The sequence below is a fragment of the Cottoperca gobio genome, chromosome 13 (assembly GCF_900634415.1).
Source record: "Cottoperca gobio chromosome 13, fCotGob3.1, whole genome shotgun sequence".
Classification (NCBI taxonomy): domain Eukaryota; kingdom Metazoa; phylum Chordata; class Actinopteri; order Perciformes; family Bovichtidae; genus Cottoperca; species Cottoperca gobio.
In genome coordinates, this window is record NC_041367.1 from 3,947,838 (window position 1) to 3,968,825 (window position 20,988).

Here is a 20,988-nt window from a genome sequence, read left to right on the forward strand (position 1 = left end):
GGGGGGGGGTGGGTGGTTGAGTTCTTCTGCTGTGCCCCATGTGTGCCGTCTCTGGGCTGGGATAGACAGCTCCCTCCGCCAGCCTCCCTCTGGACCGCATTAGACATGCTGCTCAGATAATATACTGCTTGGGATGTGGGGGGGGGGGGGGGGGGGGGGGGGAGAGAGCCCGGGGTGGTGGCAGACAGAGGGAGGCTGAGTATGGGCAAATTCTTCTCCGACTTTAATACCACCGGACCAGGACAAGAACAAGTAATCAGACAAACTCCTCAAAAGTGCTGACTGTGAGATCTCACGCAGCTCACGCTGACAGCGGCGGCACATGGCCGACAGCTACACCGAGCACAACTCCCTGCACGCTGTAGAACAGTTATTCCATATCTTATTATAGTTTTATGTGAATATCTTTGAGTGTTGTATAATGTTCTTTAAAAAGCAAAACAACATGAACAATGTAACTCTGATATTCACAACCGGAGCGCTGAAGCGTTCACTCTGCTGTGACCCAACGAAACATCCTCCACAGATCCCATGATTTGAATAAAGCACAAGTTCAATCAATTAGTCATTTGTTTTCTTTTAGATTCTTTATTTAATCAATGTTACATTAAACTAACATAAATAATTTTTTTATGAACAAAAGGCACACAGTTCAAATATAAACAAAGAGAACGTCTGTACAGTTTGTCTCAATAAAACATGTCTACTGTCTCTGAGCGAGAGAGCGGTCCAGGAGAGAGGAGTTTCAGGGGGGGGGGGGGGGGGGGGGGGGGCTGCGAGACACTACGGCGCTGCCGAGTCTCAGCGTGAGACTGTACGCTCTTCAATCCCCCGCGAGGAACTCAAGTGGTGGGCGCAAAGGCAAAAAACGCACTCGCTTCACGTGAAACCTCTCGAGAGGTTTTTCTGCACATCGACTCAAAATAAACGTAAGGAGGCTGGCTACACACTCGGGGGGGGGGGGGGGGGGGGGGGGTCAGCGATGGTTTCTCTATGGAAGCGTTCGATTGGTTGGTTGCCGCTTCCTCCGAATAATACGGCCGGTTGGTCATTCACAGTACTGCGACAGCATTTGTCCTGATGTGGAACGGAGTTCATTTACAGCCGTACGACAAAGTCAAAAAGAAACGGTGACAAGGACTAGGTTTGGTTTGTTTCCTGCATCTGCTCTGGATCAATGCGGTCGATACAATCCTGCCGTAGACCGCCGCGAGCGCCTGTTCGTACTACATCACGGTGGTTTATGAGTCCGGTCGAGTCAGCTGTGGCTTCAGCTGTTTCCATCCACCTCTGAACTCTGGATGACTGTAGCTCCTTACTGCAGTCCAGTCTGTTGGATCCAGTCGACCTAAATCATTGCGTATTTGCAAACGCGTGTTTGACTCTGCGGCCCGTTTAGAGCAGCAGATGGGTGAAGTTCACTCTGGCAACGGCCTCCAAAAAGTGCTCTACATTCCACCTTGTTCAGCTGTTCCTTCTCATCTCCAGTGGCACACTCCACCCATCTGGCACCGCAACAGACTGAAGCAAACTGTGGGTAGGTATCTGCACATCCAGACCGACCCAGGTCTGATCCAGGGCTTTAGACGGCGACAGTGCCGGGTACCTCCTCGTAGTGGATGATAAAGTAAGGGTAGCTCTGGTCATCGTTGAAGATGACGTAGATCTGGGGGTCCACCCAGTTGTCCACACAGGAGTCATAAAGGTCACTGGAGGGGTCACGGAGGTTGATGGGTGGAGGTCGCCGCAAGGAGGGATTTCCTACAGTAAACCTGTAAGAACAGAGAGAACGAGTCAGGACGGTACAGCTCTGACTGGAAAGCAGCGGTATTTGAATTATATAACAGATTTCCATTCAGTTGTGCACGTCTGGAGTTACAGAAGAATAATTCACCAGCTAAAAGAAGACTCTTATAAATTTAATGATTACACGACTGCTGCTCCTCGGGTTGTTTTAGGGCACCTTAAATAATATAAGCAGATGCTGTAAGTGCATGCAATAAATGTAATGCAAGTATATGAACCAGTGCATTGTAACAAGTTTGCTTTTCCTCCCTTAAATATTTATGTCAGACCCTAAAGTCTAATCCATCAATCTTTGTTCCACCTTCTCTGGGGTCATACATAAAACATACTAAAATAAGAAAAGTGTTCAGTTACAGACAAAGTGGGCGGGTAGAGACGTTCACCAGTCGGAGTGGAGCGCTGTACAGAACGTCTTCACTGCTCTATGGGGTGTGTGTGTGTGTGTGTGTGTGTGTGTGTGTGTGTGTGGGCGCAGACTGTCTGATGCACCATAACGACGCTGGTGATGAATGATGGGGGTGCAGCCGAATCAGCTGTTTTACATGTGTGGCTCTGGATTTGACTCGCATTTTAAGGAAAGGGAGCAACGTGACACGTAGCAAGACTGAACGATGGTTTATGGAAAAGAAGATCCATCTTGAAAGCAATATGATCTATGAAACGATGTCACTTCCAGCTAACGCTTCAAAGTAAAGAATGAGATCATGTCTAGGATATACTACACACACACACACACACACACACACACACACACACACACACCTTCTGTCACTAGTATTAAGACATGTTGAGGCTCAATATCGAACATTAAATACACTGTGTGTAACATCATTAATTCTTATATATCGTTTATACAGAGGAAACTATATATTATTATTATAGTTATATATATACAAACACACACACAAACACACACACACACACACACACACCTGCCAGTGAGGACTTTGGCCAGGAACATGCAGTGGACTCCTTTGGGCGAGCGCTTGGAGAAGTTGTGGGAGTAGACAGCCTTGCGGGCAAAGTAGGAGCCCTGACCAAACATGGTGGCGTGTTTGCCGCAGACTCGGGGGTCGAAGTTGTGCTTGCAGATGCCCTCCACCGCGTCGGCCGAGGTGCCGTGGAAGAGGTGGCGCTCGCTCAGCAGCCGGTCCATCTCTGACATACGTCGTGACATGTACTCCTTCTTCCTGTTGGAGCAAGAGAAGCGAGACAGAAGGTGAGATTTGTGGATCTGTTTCAGTGTTAAGAGCTTTTCATGAGGGCTGTGTCTTGGCATGAATCTGGCAATACGATACTCATCATAATACAGGTGTCACAATTCATTATATTGTAATATACAAGCGATGTTTAATGAAGTCTTAAGTAAAGAGGTACAAATGAAACACCAAAGTGTAGTTTATAGTGTAGTACTTTGTCCTTTGCACGTGCCTTCATCATGTCAAGTGTTGATTAATGTTACAATGTGTGCTCAGCAGCCGTCATAATTTATTCATGAAATAAAAAAAGAACAATAATCTGTATTTGCAATGATTAAAAAACTCTTTGCACGTAAACTTGATTAAAAATCAGTTTTACAAATCATAATATACTCAAATGCATTGATATGTTCTCACACCCCTACACAAAACATTTTAAAACAAATGCTCTACTCTTCACACACACACACACACACACACACACACACACAGACACACACAGACACACACACACACACACACACACACACACACACACACACAGCTCGTTTTATGTGTGCGGACCAATCAGGCATGTGGAGGTGAAAGCGTGTCAAACCAAGAGAGGCTGTGACCCGAGCATGACCTCCCAGGACCCCGGAGCTTGTGACCTGACACAGACAGACACTGCACGCACCCAAGCATCGACTCACGCACACACGACAATGTCAGTCATTGTGAAACCGTGCGGTACCAGTCGGTGTGGGAGGGTTTAACTGTCACAGCTGATAGAACCAGCCTGCTCTAACCACAGCGGTTGCAACAGGAACATCATAATCACCAAACCTCTCTTAATTCTCGTATTCATCCACCGCCGCTGACTCGCTCTCACAAAGCCTCACACAGCTGGTCCCATTTCCCCAATTTATGTTCTCCCTCTCCTCACTTTGTTTCTCATTCACCCTGTTTTTGTTGTTCATGAATGTTTCATGGTTCTGTCTGCAAGTAACTATGCAGCTGCGTCTGAAATATTTTAATAAATCTGGATAAAAAGCCCAACAACAAATGTTCTGCCACAAAAGCAAAATATAAAAGAGGAACCGAATAATGTAACAAGAGAAGCCACACTGCTCTGATATAAAGACTTAGTCCTGTGCTTGTAACCTAAATACTATTTTAGGAAATTCTCTTGACTGTGAAAACAACAACAAGTGATAACTTCAGCAGTTCAGCAACGTTTCATAAAACAACCACACATTAGTCAAACGCCACAGCTGCAGCACGTACAGTGGAAACGTGCATGCACAATGATTGAAAGCGTGAACTTTCTGACCCTAAACAAGTCATTGGGGCTGGTTCTGATGATTTATGATGAAAGAAGTAAAACGCTCCCCGGCTCACCTCTTGTATTTCTCCCAGAGGAAGGGGTTCTGCACACGCTGGATCTTAAGGATCCTGAACTTCGTCTCCGACACCGTCTTGTGGAAAAGGCTGTACACCGTACGGTAGCTGCGGTCTTCACGTGACACCGGCACCTGCAGGAAGTCCTGGTTCATCGCCATGGGCAACCATGTTTCCGGAAAAAGGCTGGGCGGGTTTGTGGTCGTCGGCGAGAGGGGATGCGACACAGAGAGATCCATGGAGGAGGAGGAGGAGGAGGAGGAGGGTAGGGGAGATGAAGAGAGGCCGCCCAAAGTCCTGGAGAGACGGAGAGGGAGAGAAACGCTGTTAGATATTTGTTATTAGAAAATACTGCAATTACAATTTACATCTTACAATTAAAAAAAACATTTAATAGTTTGAAACTCAAACACACACATAAATATATATTTATATATAAATATAAATATATATTTATATATAAATATAAATATATATTTATATATAAATATAAATATATATTTATATATAAATATAAATATATATTTATATATAAATATAAATATATATTTAAATATAAATATATATTTATATTTAAATATATATTTATATATAAATATAAATCTATATTTATATATAAATATAAATATATATTTAAATATAAATATATATTTATATTTAAATATATATATATATACATATATATTTATATTTAAATATATATTTATATTTAAATATAAATATATATATAAATATAAATATATATGTATATATATATATATATTTTAAAAAAAATCTATATATATATAAAAATCTATATATTTATATATATATATATTTTTTTTTATATTATACATGTATATATGTAGTATACAATATACATTTTTCCTCACAGCTTTATATTAGTTATCTTACTTAAATGTGTTTATGTTTTATTTTATGGGTCCCTTAGTTTCCTATAATTTAAAAGGAAGGAAATGAGATTTAATTGTGAATTCAAAGGAAGGTTGTAATAAAGAACTACGCAATGTAATCCTAATGATGGGAAATGGAGGCCGACAACTGTCCAGTTCACTTCCAATTATATGAATGTAATTAACTTGCTAGCACAAAATGACTCAAGATGTTTTAAGTCACTCAACAGGTCCGCTGCAAATGCAAAAATAACTAACTAACAAAGATACAACTCAAGATACACGTTAACAATATTTAATTATTATTTATTCAGGATTAAACGGAGCGTTAATTATAAATTAATAATGCATTTTTGTACTTTTTGTAACTCACTCCTTCTTAAACCTCAACAGACACGTACTTTTATAACAACTGACATTGTTGATGCCGACTTGCTTCACGTGGAAGTGTTAGCTGCTGCACCGTATTATATTATCCTACTATAAACTCATCAACCATCAACCGTACGTCACAGCGTGCAGCTGCATCGCAACGTAAAACAAAACCGCCTGTCTGCCGCGATGAACCAACTCGTCTTTGCTTCCAAAATCATATTCCTACAACCGTCAACGATGACATCACTGCGCTGCCGAGCGGAGCCGCTCCACAGCAGCCGTCATCGACCAAACAAAACAGCAGGGAGTGAAACTCAGACACCCAACAAGACAACAGGGAGGTCGAGTGAGGGAGAGGCGAGAACAAGAGAGAGGGGAGGACAAGAGAGAGGGGAGAATAAAAAAGCCAATTGCGGAGCTGTCATGAAAGCGACAGAAAAGCTATTGTGGCTGGCATTTGAGTCAATAACAGTGGTTTGGCTGTCAAGTTATCGCTCTCTAAGTGTAAATGCTGTTAGCCCTATCAGCCACAAGAGAGTGTGTGTGTGTGTGTGTGTGTGTGTGTGTGTGTGTCGTCAGGAGACCGTGATCAGTGCGACTCTCTGAGACACTGCGACAGTTTTTCTCATCTATTCTCCCTCTCTCTCTTTTATCTCGTCTGTCCGGTCTCGATCTGTCCCCCAAATCGATGTCTCTATTCCCCCGTGTGCTTTGAAGAGATCACAGCACAGCCTGCTGCAGAACACAAGTGTGAAATGGGAAGGGACAGATAACAAGAGAGTGAGAGGAGCGCAGAGAGAAGAGCGAGAAGGAGAACGTATAGGAGAGATAACAGGACAGGGAGAGATGGCTGAAAATAACATCACCAGGAGAGAGAGCACGGGAGGAGAGGGAGAGGACGGGAGGAGAGGAGAGAGGACGGGAGGAAGAGGAGAGAGGACGGGAGGAGAGGAGAGAGGACGGGAGGAGAGGAGAGAGGACGGGAGGAGAGGAGAGAGGACGGGAGGAGAGGGAGAGGACGGGAGGAGAGGAGAGAGGACGGGAGGAGAGGGAGAGGGAGAGGACGGGAGGAGAGGGAGAGGACGGGAGGAGAGGGAGAGAGGACGAAGGGAGGAGAGGACGGGAGGAGAGGAGAGAGGACGGGAGGAGAGGAGAGAGGACGGGAGGAGAGGAGAGAGGACGGAGGAGGAGAGAGAGAGGACGGGAGGAGAGGGGAGAGGGAGAGGACGGGGAGGAGAGGGAGGAGGACGGGAGGAGAGGGAGAGAGGACGACGGGAGGACGAGGAGGACGGAGGGAGGAGAGGAGAGAGGACGGGAGGAGAGGAGAGAGGACGGGAGGAGAGGAGAGAGGACGGGAGAGAGGGAGAGGGAGAGAGAGGACGGGAGGAGAGGGAGAGAGGACGCACACACACACTCTCTGGTCTCTTGGGATGGACACTGCATTGTCTTGCATTCATTTCTCTGTAAACATAAAACAAGTGTTGCCGCTATGTTTTGGACAATTTGCTTTTTGTTTCCATAATGTGACGTGTGATCAGATTCACAAAGTGATTAATTGAAGCAACGCGCACAACAAAGGGATGGAAAAGTCCCAGGAAACAAATCCCAGCTCCCACAGTCACATGTTAACACTGCTTCACTCACCAGCTCTACTGGGCTGTGCACCCAGTCTGGAAACCATTTAGATTTATTCTCTCTCTTCCTCTCACTGTCTCTCTATCTCTCTATCTCTCCCTTCATTCCTTCTCTATCTCCTGCTTCCTCCATCTAATTGTCTGCCTCTTTCCTCCATCTCCTGCTCTACATTTTGTCTCCTCTTAACTGTCAAGGCCGTGCAGGAACAGCTCGTACTAGCGCCCGCTCTGTACGGGACACTGGCAGGACACCGCTACAGCAGCCGGCTCAGCAAAGGACGTGAAACATTCTGCAAATGGGGTGAGATGACTCCACTCATTTCCAATCTGGTGTCACTTGTTTCAGGAATAATACTGAGACGAGTGCAGGCGAGGCAGATCACTTCACTGCTATGAAGATAAAACGGCATCTGAAAGAGGAAATCCTCTGTTTCCTCGAGAAGAACGTGAACACATCTCATTCACAGATTTTCTCACACGTTTGGAGACACATAAGCCCAACTGAAATAGTATGTCCCTCTCTGTTGCCTCTTGTCTCACATGTCTTATGGGTTCTATAGGTTCCACGTTCGGCTCAGGCGACCAATGTGCAGCAGTCCTGGATTAAATGTGGATGTGGTATTCAGAGGCGTTTGAGTATTCAGCGCGACATTAGCATTGTGCGTCTCCAAACAGGGACTCAGGATGCTCCCAGAACACCGAGAGCCAGAGGGAGACAGTGTATCACATCCTGAAGAGCTAGTGTGTGTGTGTGTGTGTGTGTGTGTGTGTGTGTGTCTGTTACTGTGCATGTGTTGCCAGGCACTATATGTAAAGTCGAGCACTTTGGTGTAATACTCAATGTGGCTTCATATCCTAAATACGAAATGTTCTCTTACAAGGTTAACATCTGAGAGCTAAATGATAAGCGAGGCTCTGCCAGATGTTATAATAGGAAATAGAGGGGGGTGAGGTGGGGGGGGGGGGGGGGGATAGAGACAAAGAGAGACTATAAATCTAGTTGATGACCTCTACCTCTCCACTGAGGACTGATTGTTCCTCACACGTTGCCTTGCTATTAATTAACGATTCTAAACCCTGATGTTTATCAGGATGTTTTCGATCTCAGAGGTTAATAGAAACAATACTTTGCATCCCAAAAGCTTCCACGTCGACAACACCGAGCAGGTTTCAGCATTAGCTCCCAACAACAACGCTAGCATCGCGATGTTTAGCATCTTAGTTTAGCGTGTTAGCATGCTAACATTTGCTAATTAGCACAAAGAGACAAAAAAAGATAATTTTCTGTAGATATCTGGATGATATCTTTATCGTGACTTATTTTGGCCAAGAGTGTAGAATGTAGTTGCTCTAAAGTCAGAAGACTATCCAAGTTATTACAATTGACCCTGAAGGGGACATGAATGTCTCTACAAACTTGCATTGCAATCCATCCCATAGTGTGCCGACCGACACACCGACATCCCTGCAGCCACGCCGCAGGACATGGCTAAAGAAACGCAGCTCTGGATCAGGAGCATCCAGGCTACACCTTAATATGTGCTAACCTCCTTATTTTAAGAGCAGCAGGGGAAACAAAACAAGTGTTAAATGTCTTTACTCACTGCAGGTGGGGTGTAAGCATTACAGAGGACATGAACATGGGCCGCTTTTTGATCTGACGCCGGAACCCGAAGACGGCGTTCTGCTGGAAGCCCTCCCTGATGTTGAGGATGTACTGGTTCTGGAGCGTAATGAATCGCACCTCTTTAAGACCCCTCGTGCTCGCCTCCTCTATGAGCTTCACCACCGGCTGTGGAGGAGAACAGGTGAACGAGAAGGAAGAGAGATTAGACTGCATTGTTTATCATGGTGAATGTTCTGCGCTGGAATGAGGAAGGGGGGGTTTGGAGAGGGGAAATGTCAGTTAAGCGTGGTGCAATGTTCAGATAACAAAGAGCCGACCTGATAATCACGACTCAAACTTACACAAGGAGAGAAAACGGTCTTTACTGATTTGGTGAAATAAATTGCAATGGGGGTGTTGATGTGTACATATATGTGTGTGTGTGTGTGTGTGTGTGTGTGTGTGTGTGTGTGTGTGTGTGTGTGTGTGTGTGTGTGCACATGTGTCCAAATTGATCCCATCACAGTGGCTAGACGATCGATTGGTGTGGGCAATGCGCCTGGCCTCATGTTCACACTCAAATAAACACACAAGTGCACCGAGCTGCTCACCTCGGAGTATTCCCTCCAGCCAAAGTTGTCTCTGCAGTAGTACTTCCACACTGTGTGACAGCTGGGGGTGGGGTTGGGGGTTGTTATGGGCATGGGTAGAGGGCTGGCAGGAGTGGTCAGTCGTCGCACGCGGTCAAATTCCAGGTCACACACCCGCATCGCGCCAAAGTCTAGGGAAAACACACGACCCCTGAAACACAAAGTTTGAATCATTGTTAAACAAATAACCAACTGCTGCGGTCAGCGGGAGGACGCTTAATGTGCATCGACATGGTCGGCCGACATGTGGCTTTGTGACGGTGACCTTGTAGTTAAATTCTCACAGCTCATAATTCCATGAAACCTTGATTTAAACCGAGTGCCCTGTAGCAAGACCTCTAAACCTCCAACAGCTCCCTCAGCCTGCGTCACACAGGACGACAGCATCCATCACATGACTTACTACATGCAGAGAATACAGAGAAACAAGGAGGACATGTTTAAAATGTACACGCACTGAAAACATGAAGGTCACCGGAAGCATTTACATATTAATCTTACTTCTAAAACAGACCAGAAAATAAATAAAATGCTGTTTCACTTTGTAGCATGACGGTTACAGGAATAGTTCAACATGTGGGGAGACGTTAGATGAGCAGCAGCTAAGCTAAGCTAACATGCTGCTGGCTGTAGCTTCACATTTAGCGTACAGACTTGTGCTGCTGTTCTTCCCAAACATGTTAAGCTATTCCTTCAGAGCTTCAAAGCCAGGATCAGCTGTGAGCAATGACTGTGTACCATGCTAACGTGTTAGCATCGGCTAAGTAAATAAATGGTGGAAACACATAATGTTATTATGTTCATACAGCCTCCCTTAACCCCTCTCTGTCTCGACAAGCGTGGGTCAAAACCCTATTATGTGTGTGTGTGTGTGTGTGTGTGTGTGTGTGTGTGTGTTGTGTGTGTGTGTGTGTGTGTGTGTGTGTGTGTGTGTGTGTGTGTGTGTGTGTGTGTGTGTGTGTGTGTGTGCATCAGTCTCTCTACATTAGTTCTCCATAGGGCCTCTGGCAAATCCTTTCTGGGTCAGACGTACCACTCACATAAATGTGGGCATCATAGACTGGCACGCTATGCCATGGACAGCAGCCAGACAGAGAGGCAGACACACACACATATGCGTAGACGTCACATACACACAGAGACACATGCAAACTTCTCAAAAACACACACAAAAACATGCACACAGCCCGCCTGTGTTAATGGGCTCATTGATCTTTGCCGGGAAACTAATTGGATGTCACGTCAAAGGTTAGACATCGGCGAGTGTGTGTCCGTCTGGAAACGTGTGTGAGATAGTGTGTATTGGGGTCATGTTCTGGTAATGTGTGTGCCTCAGGTTTGTTCTAAATAAAGCGCATGAATTATAGTCTTTAGATGTTTCCTATCTGTGTGTGGACCGACTGAGTTATTAGTTCAGCGGCTTGGAGAAGTGAAACCTCATATTATAATGGGAACACTTATAATGTAAGTATTGAGTTTCATCTACTGTAAGTGCAATTACTGGTCACACACACACACACACACACACACACACACACACACACACACACACACACAGTTCAGTTTCGTTCAGGAGGGGGATAATGATGAATGAAGAGAGGTGCCGAGTCATTTTCTAAAAACAAACATGGAAACTGATACAAATACTAATTATACACACGATGTTAGCAGTCGGCGTTTCTGCTAAATCACACGGTGACTGCTTGTCTTTAAGAGGAAGTGAAATAGGAATGCATTCACGGAGCACGTGCAGAAACAAAACAGTTACTGGAGGAGTGAGTCACTGATTATAAGATCACCAGATTAGCAGAAAAACAAGGCAGATGCATAACGCAGATGTCCTCGAGATCCCTTCCCAAAACTGCATTCAAGCGTTTAACTAACGAGAGGTTTCGGTTTGGATTTGAATATCAAAAGGCAGAACTGGAACAGAGAAACAGAAGAGAAAGGACGGTGGAAAGAGGCGCTGCGAGAAACGACGGGAATACAGACGGACGTGAAAGGAAAGAAAGTGAAGATGTGGCAGAAGCAAATTAACTGTGAAAACGGGACATCCTTAACGTCACCTCTGGTCACACTGTTCTCTGCTGCTCTCTTTGTTCGCTTCTTTCTTTTCTCCATTTGTTCTGTCATCACTTTGCTCTGTTCCCTGTTTCACTGCTTCTTTCTGTCTCTCTGTTCTCTGTACTTTGTGTGTGTGGACAAGAAAGATGCACCTGCGTGGCCTTCTCTCTCTTTGACGGTCCCTCAGTACAGACAGTTTCTGCCTGTAATGGTATGTTGTGATGACAAGAGCTTCTGTGTATGCGTGTGAACCACAGTCATCGTCTCTTACAGCACGCACACACACACACACACACTCTCAGAGGAAGACAGGTCTCCAGAGAGGTCAGTCAATGATTTTCAAAGCCTTTCAGAGTCCTCTCCCCTCCCTCGCTCTCAGACTAGTTTGTGCTGTTCTAAAAATAAAATTCCGCCGGTTAAATTAAGTGCACTGAGATTCGGTGCTTTCAAAGTGGAGGCCAATCAAAAGTTGGACAGAGACGCTAAAGGCACTCCCACTCTGGCAAGGTCGACACTTTCAAGACCACGCTTGAAATGTCGGGCCGCTCCAAGTTTGTGCAAAAGGTACACACACACACACACACACACACACACGAGAGTCAACAGAAAATTGAAAGAGCGGCGTATTATAGGTTTACAGGAAAAATTAATTTGTATGGAAAACTTAACTGCTGACTAGGGAGGAGTGTTTGTATGCTAAAGGTGAAAAAGGAAAGGAAAAAAAAAAGGCCCCGGAGCACATGACGCTGAAAACGCAGCAAACCTGCACTGTTCCTACAGCACACACCTCCCAGGTGTGAGTGTGTGGATCAGTGCTGAGTGCTGCAGCAGGGTGTTGCTGGAGAAGAAAAAAAGAGAACGCGTGTTCAGCAAAACCTTTCCCTGGATAAATAAAGGTTAAGAAAATGGATGTTCATTCCTCACACTGCCTTCAGCACACACACCTTTCCAACTTTCTCACGGCTGCACACACACACACACAAGGACCCACATACCAGCATCAGTCATGCTATTGTGAACGTCTCAGGCTAGAAAAAAAATAATAACATGAGAGCTCTCACACACACACACACACACACACACACACACACACACACACACACACACACACACACATTCTTTTGACAGATTCATGTGCACACGCGCAAACTTCATCCAGTCACGCCTTGATAAGTCAGTCAGTCAACCAAATCTGCTGACGACGGCTTCTTTCACTCACACACACACACACACACACACACACACACACACAGCCTTAATGTCATGGGTTCGCGTTGTTTCCTCATGTCAGAGCTATTCACTTTCCAGTTATCTGCTCAGATGTAGCTCGTTGGATTTTGTTTTTTTCTGCTCTTAAGGACAACATCACACAAAGAGATCAGGACACCAGGTCTCCTGCATGTCCTCTGTCGCCCTGCTCATAATGTGTCTGCGTCCTCCTCTACAGCTCGTCATTAAGCTCACAGTTCAGGGTGTCCTCTCCCTCAGTGCTGTAAGGCTCCTTTTGAAATTTCAAAACTCTTTCCAGGGTACAAAATGTGAACGAACCGGGGGTGTGATGGGAGGATAACCGAGTTTGACATTAAAAATAACACTTAGTGACACTTGAAAAAGAGACGATGATCATGATGCTGCTTGAGTGCAGCGGCAAAGCACACACATTCCTCATCTCTTGCACCTCTTGAGGCCCCCGGGGGACAGTTGAGGAATGAAAAAAGAGATTCAAAGACAGAGAAAAAGGGGAGTAAAGGAGGGGGGACAAGGAGATGTACGGGAGACAATATCCATAAAGGACAAAGGAGGATGAGGTGGAGAGGGAAAAAAGATGAGGGGATGAAGGCAGACTGAGTAATAAGAGCAGAGCGACCCAGACCTCGCCCGACTGATTCATGGCATGGGCTGTCTGACACGTTATAACACACACACGCACACACACACACATGCACGCACACAGTCTGATTATCTTGACACCGCCTCTTTTCACACACGCACAATCACCACTGGCAAACAAACTCTCGTAGACACAACCATCCTTGATTTTCTTTGATTTGTGACACAATGAAGTGACGTGGAATCCCTCACGATATAAACACACACACACACACACACACACACACACACACACACACACACACACACACACCTTGGTGTCAGGTCGCTCTGCCCTCGGTGCTCGGTGACTCTTTATGTCAGTTAATGACAATGGGTTTTATCACCTGGCCGACAAACGAGTCTCTCTCTCTCTCTCTCTCTCTCTCTCTCTCTCACACACACACACACACACACACACACACACACACACACACACACACTTATATGAAAAATATATACTTCCTCATGGTTACGCACAAATCTGAAAGATGTTTTTCAAGTCCCTGTTACAAAGACATTACAGGAAATTGGAGATTATAGGAGATTTGGTTCCGAATGTGTGTTTTCCTGTAAATAACAGATGTCATGTAATACTTCAAAAGAGCCAAGGAGGAATAGACATATACTCCCCCCCCCCCCCACACACACACACACCATAAATCTGTTAACAAGCAAGTGTACAGCCGAAGATTATCACAGTATAACTTTTAGAAGCGATGACTGTGACGTTCCTCCTTACTGCTGATTTCATGACTAAAGGAGGATTAGCCAGACGTCCAGTCTTGCTTATCATATGGATTAACCTGTGAGATGGTTCATGCACACATGGGAACAGCTCAGCGCAGAACACACACACACACACTCCGTACAGGACATATAATCACACACACACACACACACACACACACACACACACACACACACACAGGCCTGTGTTGCCATACCGACAGTAGAGCTTGTTAAGTAATCTGCTGCTCTTTAGATCACTAACGATGTTATCATTTGGCTGTGGTAACCACGGTGATGTCTCTGCCCTGCGTGTGTGTGTGTGTGTGTGTGTGTGTGTGTGTGTGTGTGTGTGTGTGTGGCTGGATTGCGTTTCTAAAGCAGACTATCAAAAGAGCTCTCACACACACCCAGTACAACAAAAGCATGGAGTAAATGATTGAACTGAGTAACCAGAAGTGTGTGAAGCAGGTAACCAACTTTCCGGTTTGTTTCTCATCGCCCGATCAGAAACCACCGTGTGCTACGTTGTGTTGTGTACATGTTGTGTACATGTGTTGATGCACAGTAAAGACTAAAACACAATGACAACAGTATTGTGTCCGATTATTCTGCCGTTTCTAGGGAGTTTCTGATAAGCGAGTCGGATGGTCCTGTCTGGGTGTGTGAGAGCGCAACACACCCACAAGGGCCTCCGAAGAATTTGGGTTGACACCACCAGGTGCATATCCTGTTTGTGGAGCAATATGCACTTTGCATAGAGTTTCAGTTGAAAAAACGAGTCAACAAGTCAAACACACGGACACATACAAATCTTTGTACACACGCAAACCTGTGTGTGTAGTGTCAACACAGACATAAACAAAGACAAACACACATGGCTGCTCAAAGGGCTTAGTTAATCATGAAAGACCTGATGACGTGGATGTGGTTGATAGTTTGAGAGTATAATGGGATAGCGCTGCGTCGTTAACTCCGTTTACAGACTGCACCCGATTCAAACAATAATGTTACAAAGACGGGGGGGGTTTACATTCTCTGATGGCATTAGAGATCAACGCAGTTAATGTGGTAGTTTACAACTGAAGGTGCCTTAAAGACGTGTCAACTACACCTTAATCAAACAGCAGCTGTCTGCGTGTTTGCTGATGTTGGGATAAGTTCAACCGCTCTCTGCAACGGTTACTAAAACGACCGGCTGGAAACAGTGAGTCAATTTTATTAATTGATTAATCCAAAGTCATTTCTCAAACAAAACAAAAAACATGCTCCGACTCCAACCATGTGCTGCTTTTCTTTCATGCACGTGATCGTGAACTGAATATCTCGGGTTTGTCAGACAAAACCAGACACACCAAATAATTCATCTAGAGAATATGTGGCAGATTAAATCGCTAAACGAAAACAGTAATTAGTCGGATGCATCTAAACGGCACGTAGGACATTATGTCTGACATGAACATAGTGACATGACATATATACGGTAAGCTGGGCGGAATAAGAATAAGGTGAACCGCGACCCTGCAGACGTACTCATTGTGTGCGAGTGCCTAAGTGTGAATGTGCCTGCATACAGTAGAGTTTCACAGGAAGCGGTGCAGGCTCCTTTATGTCACCCCACCGGGGCTTGCCAAGTGCTTGCATGTGTGTGTATCTATGTGGGTGTGTGAGAGAGTGAAAGAGAGGTTTATCTCTGTCTGCTAAAAGGCGTGCGTGTGAGCACTGCAAGCCACTGAGCTTCTCTGTGCAGCCGATTCGTGCGAGCGTCTGCGTGCCAAGCAATGAATGTGTGTGTGTGTGTGTGTGTGAGTGTACACATTGGTGTGCATGTCTATGACCGAGGGAAGGGGAGAAGCTGCCAAGTGCGTCTGTGTCAGTGACCGCACAAGGCAACTGGGGGTCATGGAAGTTCACAGCTTTCTGCCATGAGTGCTGTAAATTCTAGTTTGGACGGAGCTCCAGCCAATCGCAGAGTGAGTTTGGGAGCAGGGAGTAATACAGGAAGTAGATAAGCAATATAGAGAGATGGACTGCCGTGACTACACACGAGCACGATCGCTGATACGATAGTTCAAATAAAGATGGATGTCAGTTACTCATTAACTACATCACATGTGAAGGCCAAAACACACACACACACACACACACAGAAGATCAAAAGACTAATACACACATTAATAACGCAGATCTACAGTTAGAACTGTACAAACAAACGGGCACATTCACTTGGCTGCACTCCATGAGCCACACATGTACAGAACAGCTGTAGAGGCAACGTTTTCAGTTTGTCACCGGTGGTGAAACCAAAGAGGAAGCTCAGGCCGAGGTCTACTGTTTCCAACACGCCGAACCAGAAGTGCTTATCGTTCACAAGCAGCCTATCAGCTTACTGCACCATTGTTGCCATGTCACAAGTGTCAAATATTTGTTAATTCATGGGTACTTGTGACATGGCAACAATGTACCTATCAATTTACCACAGAGTAGCCTTTTCAACAGTACTTAAGACACTGTAATATACTGCGGTGGGTGCACTGCACTGTACTCTCCGACTATATCAAGACATTATTATAAATCACATGCAGGTGTTGTCGTCCTGTAAACAGAAATGTTGAACTGATGATCTTCCGCAAGTGCATGAACTATGTTTTCAGTTCCTATTTTGAAATGATTGAATTGAAAGTGAATTGACCCACATGCCCACAGGTACAGACCCAACACAGAAATGCTGCTTCCCTCCACAGTGAGATCCTTTATCTAACTAAAAGGCTTATACACAATATAGAATAATACAGCCTGCAGGTTGCAGTAAACGGGGATACTTACTGAAACTTGAGCCTGACTTGCTCGTTGTCTGGGTTGCAGTACAGTCTCTCCAGCTGCTCCTGGGAGTCGTCTGCTATGCTCTGCCATGTCTGGTTACTGCTCCTGCGGATCTGCCAGTGGTAGGGCAGGACAGTGTGGTGGTGGGCACAGTCATTGCCATAAACACACTGTCCCTGGAGGAAATCCACACAAATGTCCACGGAGTCTGACTGGTGTGTGTGATACTGGAGCTGGGTGAGCAGCTCAAAAACCAGGTCCAGGGAGGCCTCTTCACTTTTATCGTGAAATAGCACTCCTTTGTCTGGCAGCAGGAGGAGGGCAAGGGGGTCCTGGACGCCGGTGCAGTCTTTGACTGGGAGGTTTTTAGGCCCAGAGGTTAAGAGGTCGTTGCTTTTGATGCTCCCCTCCTGGCGAGGAGCCTGGGGTGCAACTGTGGGACGTATATCCCTGCCGGGGGTCGTTATTGTCACTGTGCTCCCGGCTGCCCTGAGGCCAGGCTTCGGCTGAAAGCAGGGGTTGTCGGGGGTGGGATCCGTGATCTTGGTTCGCTCCCCTCGCCGCTCAGTCTCCTCCAGCTCCGCAGTAGTATCGGCTATTTCCACATCCCCGTCCCGGGTCATCAGCCCCGGTACTCCAGCCACAGCTGTGGCGTTAACAGCAGCTACCGTGGCTTTGAGACACACCTGGCCCATACAGTTCTGTTTGACCACGGCCGCAGCGCACAGGGTTCCCGGAGTCCGACCCGGCTGGTTCCGGGGAACAAACACCCCATCCCCGGACACCAGCGCATCCGTGCTCAGTAACGTGGTCAGTATGGGATCCTCTAGGGCACGGTGGAGGCATTTGGCGTCTAATTTCCTCTGCTTCTTTTTAAAATAAGGTTTCACCAGAGGTATTTTGTCGGGGAGCCCCACGATCTGCCGTTCCGTGAAACCTTCCCCTTCGTCCGTATTTAAACTCATAGCCAGGGAGATCCCAGCCGGCACACAGTCTGAGGATTTCTGGAGAATGTGCAAAGTGTTATCCATGACCCCCTCCTAAACACCGCCAATCCTGAGAAGGGAAAGAGAAAGAGAGGAATGAAGAGGTAGTCATCAAAGATAGCACCTATAATCTTAGTGAAGTCATCCTCGCGACGTTTAATATGTTACATACAGCTATTATGCTATAATAACAACTCATATTTCCTTTCCTGGGGAGGAAAACCCGTCTATCCATCTGCTGAAACGAAACCTGTTTAACCTCCCCGACAAAAACAAACAGACTGCTCTGATCCCATAATGACCCTGCAGGGATAATTAATAATAATTAACATGAATAATACCAGACATGTTATAGGCCATGTATGAATGTCACAGCTTGTTATCGGGACTCTGGAAACGAGAGGCTTCATGAAGCTACTTGCAGCCGGTAATTGAAGCGGAAAAAATATGACCTAATCCTGCTGTAGGGAATTTGAGCACAGAGTCACCAGTTTCAGATTAAATTGATTTATAAAAAAAAAAAGAAGAAGAAGAAGAAAGAGCGAATATATAATGGGACAGAGTGTTTGGCTTTAACTCTGTGTGCCTTTGGTCTCTCACTAACGTCATGCCTGTAATTACAGCTGCGTCTCTGAGCAGGAGCGATAAAATCATCCCTGTAACAAAACCTCTCTCTCTCGGGACGATATATTTTGATCACGGGAGTCCGATACGCGGCCCCTGCCGTCTACGTGCCGCTTACACATCGTTGCCCGAGCAAGTTTGCACGTAGGCTACAGTCGACACACACACACACACACACACACACACACACAAGGCACTGCGGCGGAGCAATGACAAAAGATAAACGAGGCACCCCGGAGCTTTATTTCAACACGAGCTTTCCTCTCGTTAAAAACACTTTCTTCAGCAGACCCGGAGCTGGGGGGGCTTCGGAGTTGAAAAGCTTTTTTTTTTTTTTTTTTAAACCCCGGACAGTGAAGCACTGCAGCAAGACGAGCAGGGGATTTTATTATAGTGCAGCTTTCACGGACGAACGACGAACTCCCTTTCTACATTTCTCAGACACAACGAGACGACAAAACCCTACCTGCGTACTAAAGTCCGCCCCTCTCCCCCCGATCTCGACACTCTTTGCTGGGTAAAATCCAGTGCGTACATCGGCGGAGCTCCGTATCCAGTCTGAAGATAATAGTATCCGTGTCTGGACTAGACTGTAGTCCGGTTAGGTTTCCTCGTGTCCCTCTGCTGCCCCCGCGGCTCTCATGCTCTGTCCCTCTCTTTGTATCCTTGTACCGGATAGAAAAGCGCAGGAGAGGAGCAGAGACCGACAAAGAGCGAAGCACAGCTGTAGCGAGAGACGCTCTGCCTGCCTCCCAGGCTCTGCACAGCCAAGCCCCGCCCCGTAACCTGGTCACGGGCGGGGCTTCGCTTCAAAGAGAGGGGGGAGGGAGAGAGTCTGCTGGTGATCGGAAGAAACTGCATGGGGGGGTGAGGGGACCGGCAGAGGCCTTTATGCCGGACCCCGGAAGTAATACAAAGCAAACTGGGACACACAGGGCTTAAAGACAAGACATGTCCTTACAGTGCACAACCAATAAGGTAGACCTGCACGAGCTGTGCATACGGATTTAGATCATTTAGATCAACACATATGCATTTAATTTGAGGTTAGTAAAGTAGGCTGCACATATGCCACTACAATATACTTTTAGACATTATATTGCAAGTTTTTTTTCAATGTATTTTGTCCTTTCTGACGCTCCTTAGTGCTTTGTACACTGCACACAAAGAAGTCAAATACAACCAGTCGCCTACTCTGGGTACCGGTTCTACCCGCCCACATGTTTTCCATTTATGAATTAGTTTGAGGCAGTGTGCTTAAATACACATTTAATAAGAAATATGTATCACATGAACACACTACAAGGGAAATACAGTCTTATGACATGACACAGGAGTTTGCACAATCCGGGAATTATGCAAAACCCTTCTTAGTTGTATACTTTAGTGCATATTCCTAAAGCAATTTAAGATTATTACATTTCCAACACAAATTGACATAAAGGGAACTATGTTTTTGTCAGTTTAATTTAGACTTGCTTAAATTAAAAGTACTGTGAGGATCCTTACAAAGGAGTCTTCATCAAATGGATTTCCTACAGATTGGAAACACAAAGAGTCTATATTGACCTATGAATAATCTATAATGCCTACTAAATTATTTAATGAATATCAATACAGCCATTAGTTACCACTCTTTATAAAGTATGTCTTATAAGAAAGTGGTAATCAGCATTTTAATGTTGCAGTTGGTCAAGTTGGAGCTCATTTGAACTGCTTTATGTGCACTTTAAACAATCTTATTTAGTAAAAATCATTATTTTGTAGGTGAACTCTTAATCTAAAACGTAACTATAGCTGTCGGATTCATGTAGAGGAGGATAGAGGACAATATTTACATCTGAAACAGCATCAAATATAAATACTCACATTAAGCTCAAGCGCCTCAAAACTGTACATAAGTAATGCAGATGTTTCACTTACTCTAACCCCCCCACGTACATATTCTTAGAAACGCTGTGTGTTAATGCGAACATGAGATGCAATTTGTTAACTAAAATATTTAATTAAGTCTTGAAGAGGATTATTACTCCTCTCCTGACAGTTCTTGTAACGAGCTGAAACCACATTGGAAACATCTGGATGAGGCTAAACATAAAACTTGTTCAGACTTAATTATACGAAAAGCAGATATGAAGAGAATGAGTCATTTTCTTCTGCTGGTATTTATTAGTTTCTAAATGTAACTAAATGTAGGAATGCCTGACTGTCCTGTGCAGTTGAACAGTCACATTTTCAGAAGGGAGTGTGATGTTTACTGACTGTGCGTTGAGTCAGCTTCCCTCTCCTCCCTGTTTTACCAGAAGTAGTTCTTTAGGAACCTGCTGTGCTGCACTGCCTTCCGGCGTAA

General features: G+C 45.3%; 1 protein-coding gene across 1 annotated transcript; it reads right to left on the reverse strand.

The window, feature by feature from the left end:
• Nucleotides 1-753: 753 nt before the first annotated feature.
• On the reverse strand, nt 754-19,461 carry tiparp (TCDD-inducible poly(ADP-ribose) polymerase). Its single transcript, XM_029446798.1, has 7 exons — nt 19,105-19,461; nt 17,032-18,084; nt 9,505-9,694; nt 8,892-9,079; nt 4,386-4,682; nt 2,739-2,996; nt 754-1,772 (listed from the first exon to the last, which is right to left on the reverse strand). Exons 2-7 carry the CDS (start codon nt 18,057-18,059, stop codon nt 1,583-1,585), a joined length of 2,151 nt encoding a protein of 716 aa, XP_029302658.1. The 5' UTR covers nt 18,060-18,084; nt 19,105-19,461; the 3' UTR covers nt 754-1,582.
• Nucleotides 19,462-20,988: the final 1,527 nt, after the last annotated feature.

Excerpts from the sequence above, each read along its gene's own strand:
- tiparp (XM_029446798.1), bottom strand. The coding sequence starts at position 18,059 with ATGGATAACACTTTGCACATTCTCCAGAAATCCTCAGACTGTGTGCCG. Across the intron at positions 9,080-9,504 it reads GCTGGAGGGAATACTCCGAG|CCGGTGGTGAAGCTCATAGA; the intron begins GTGAGCAGCTCG and ends TCTCCTCCACAG. Across the intron at positions 2,997-4,385 it reads CTCTGGGAGAAATACAAGAG|GAAGAAGGAGTACATGTCAC; the intron begins GTGAGCCGGGGA and ends TTGCTCCAACAG.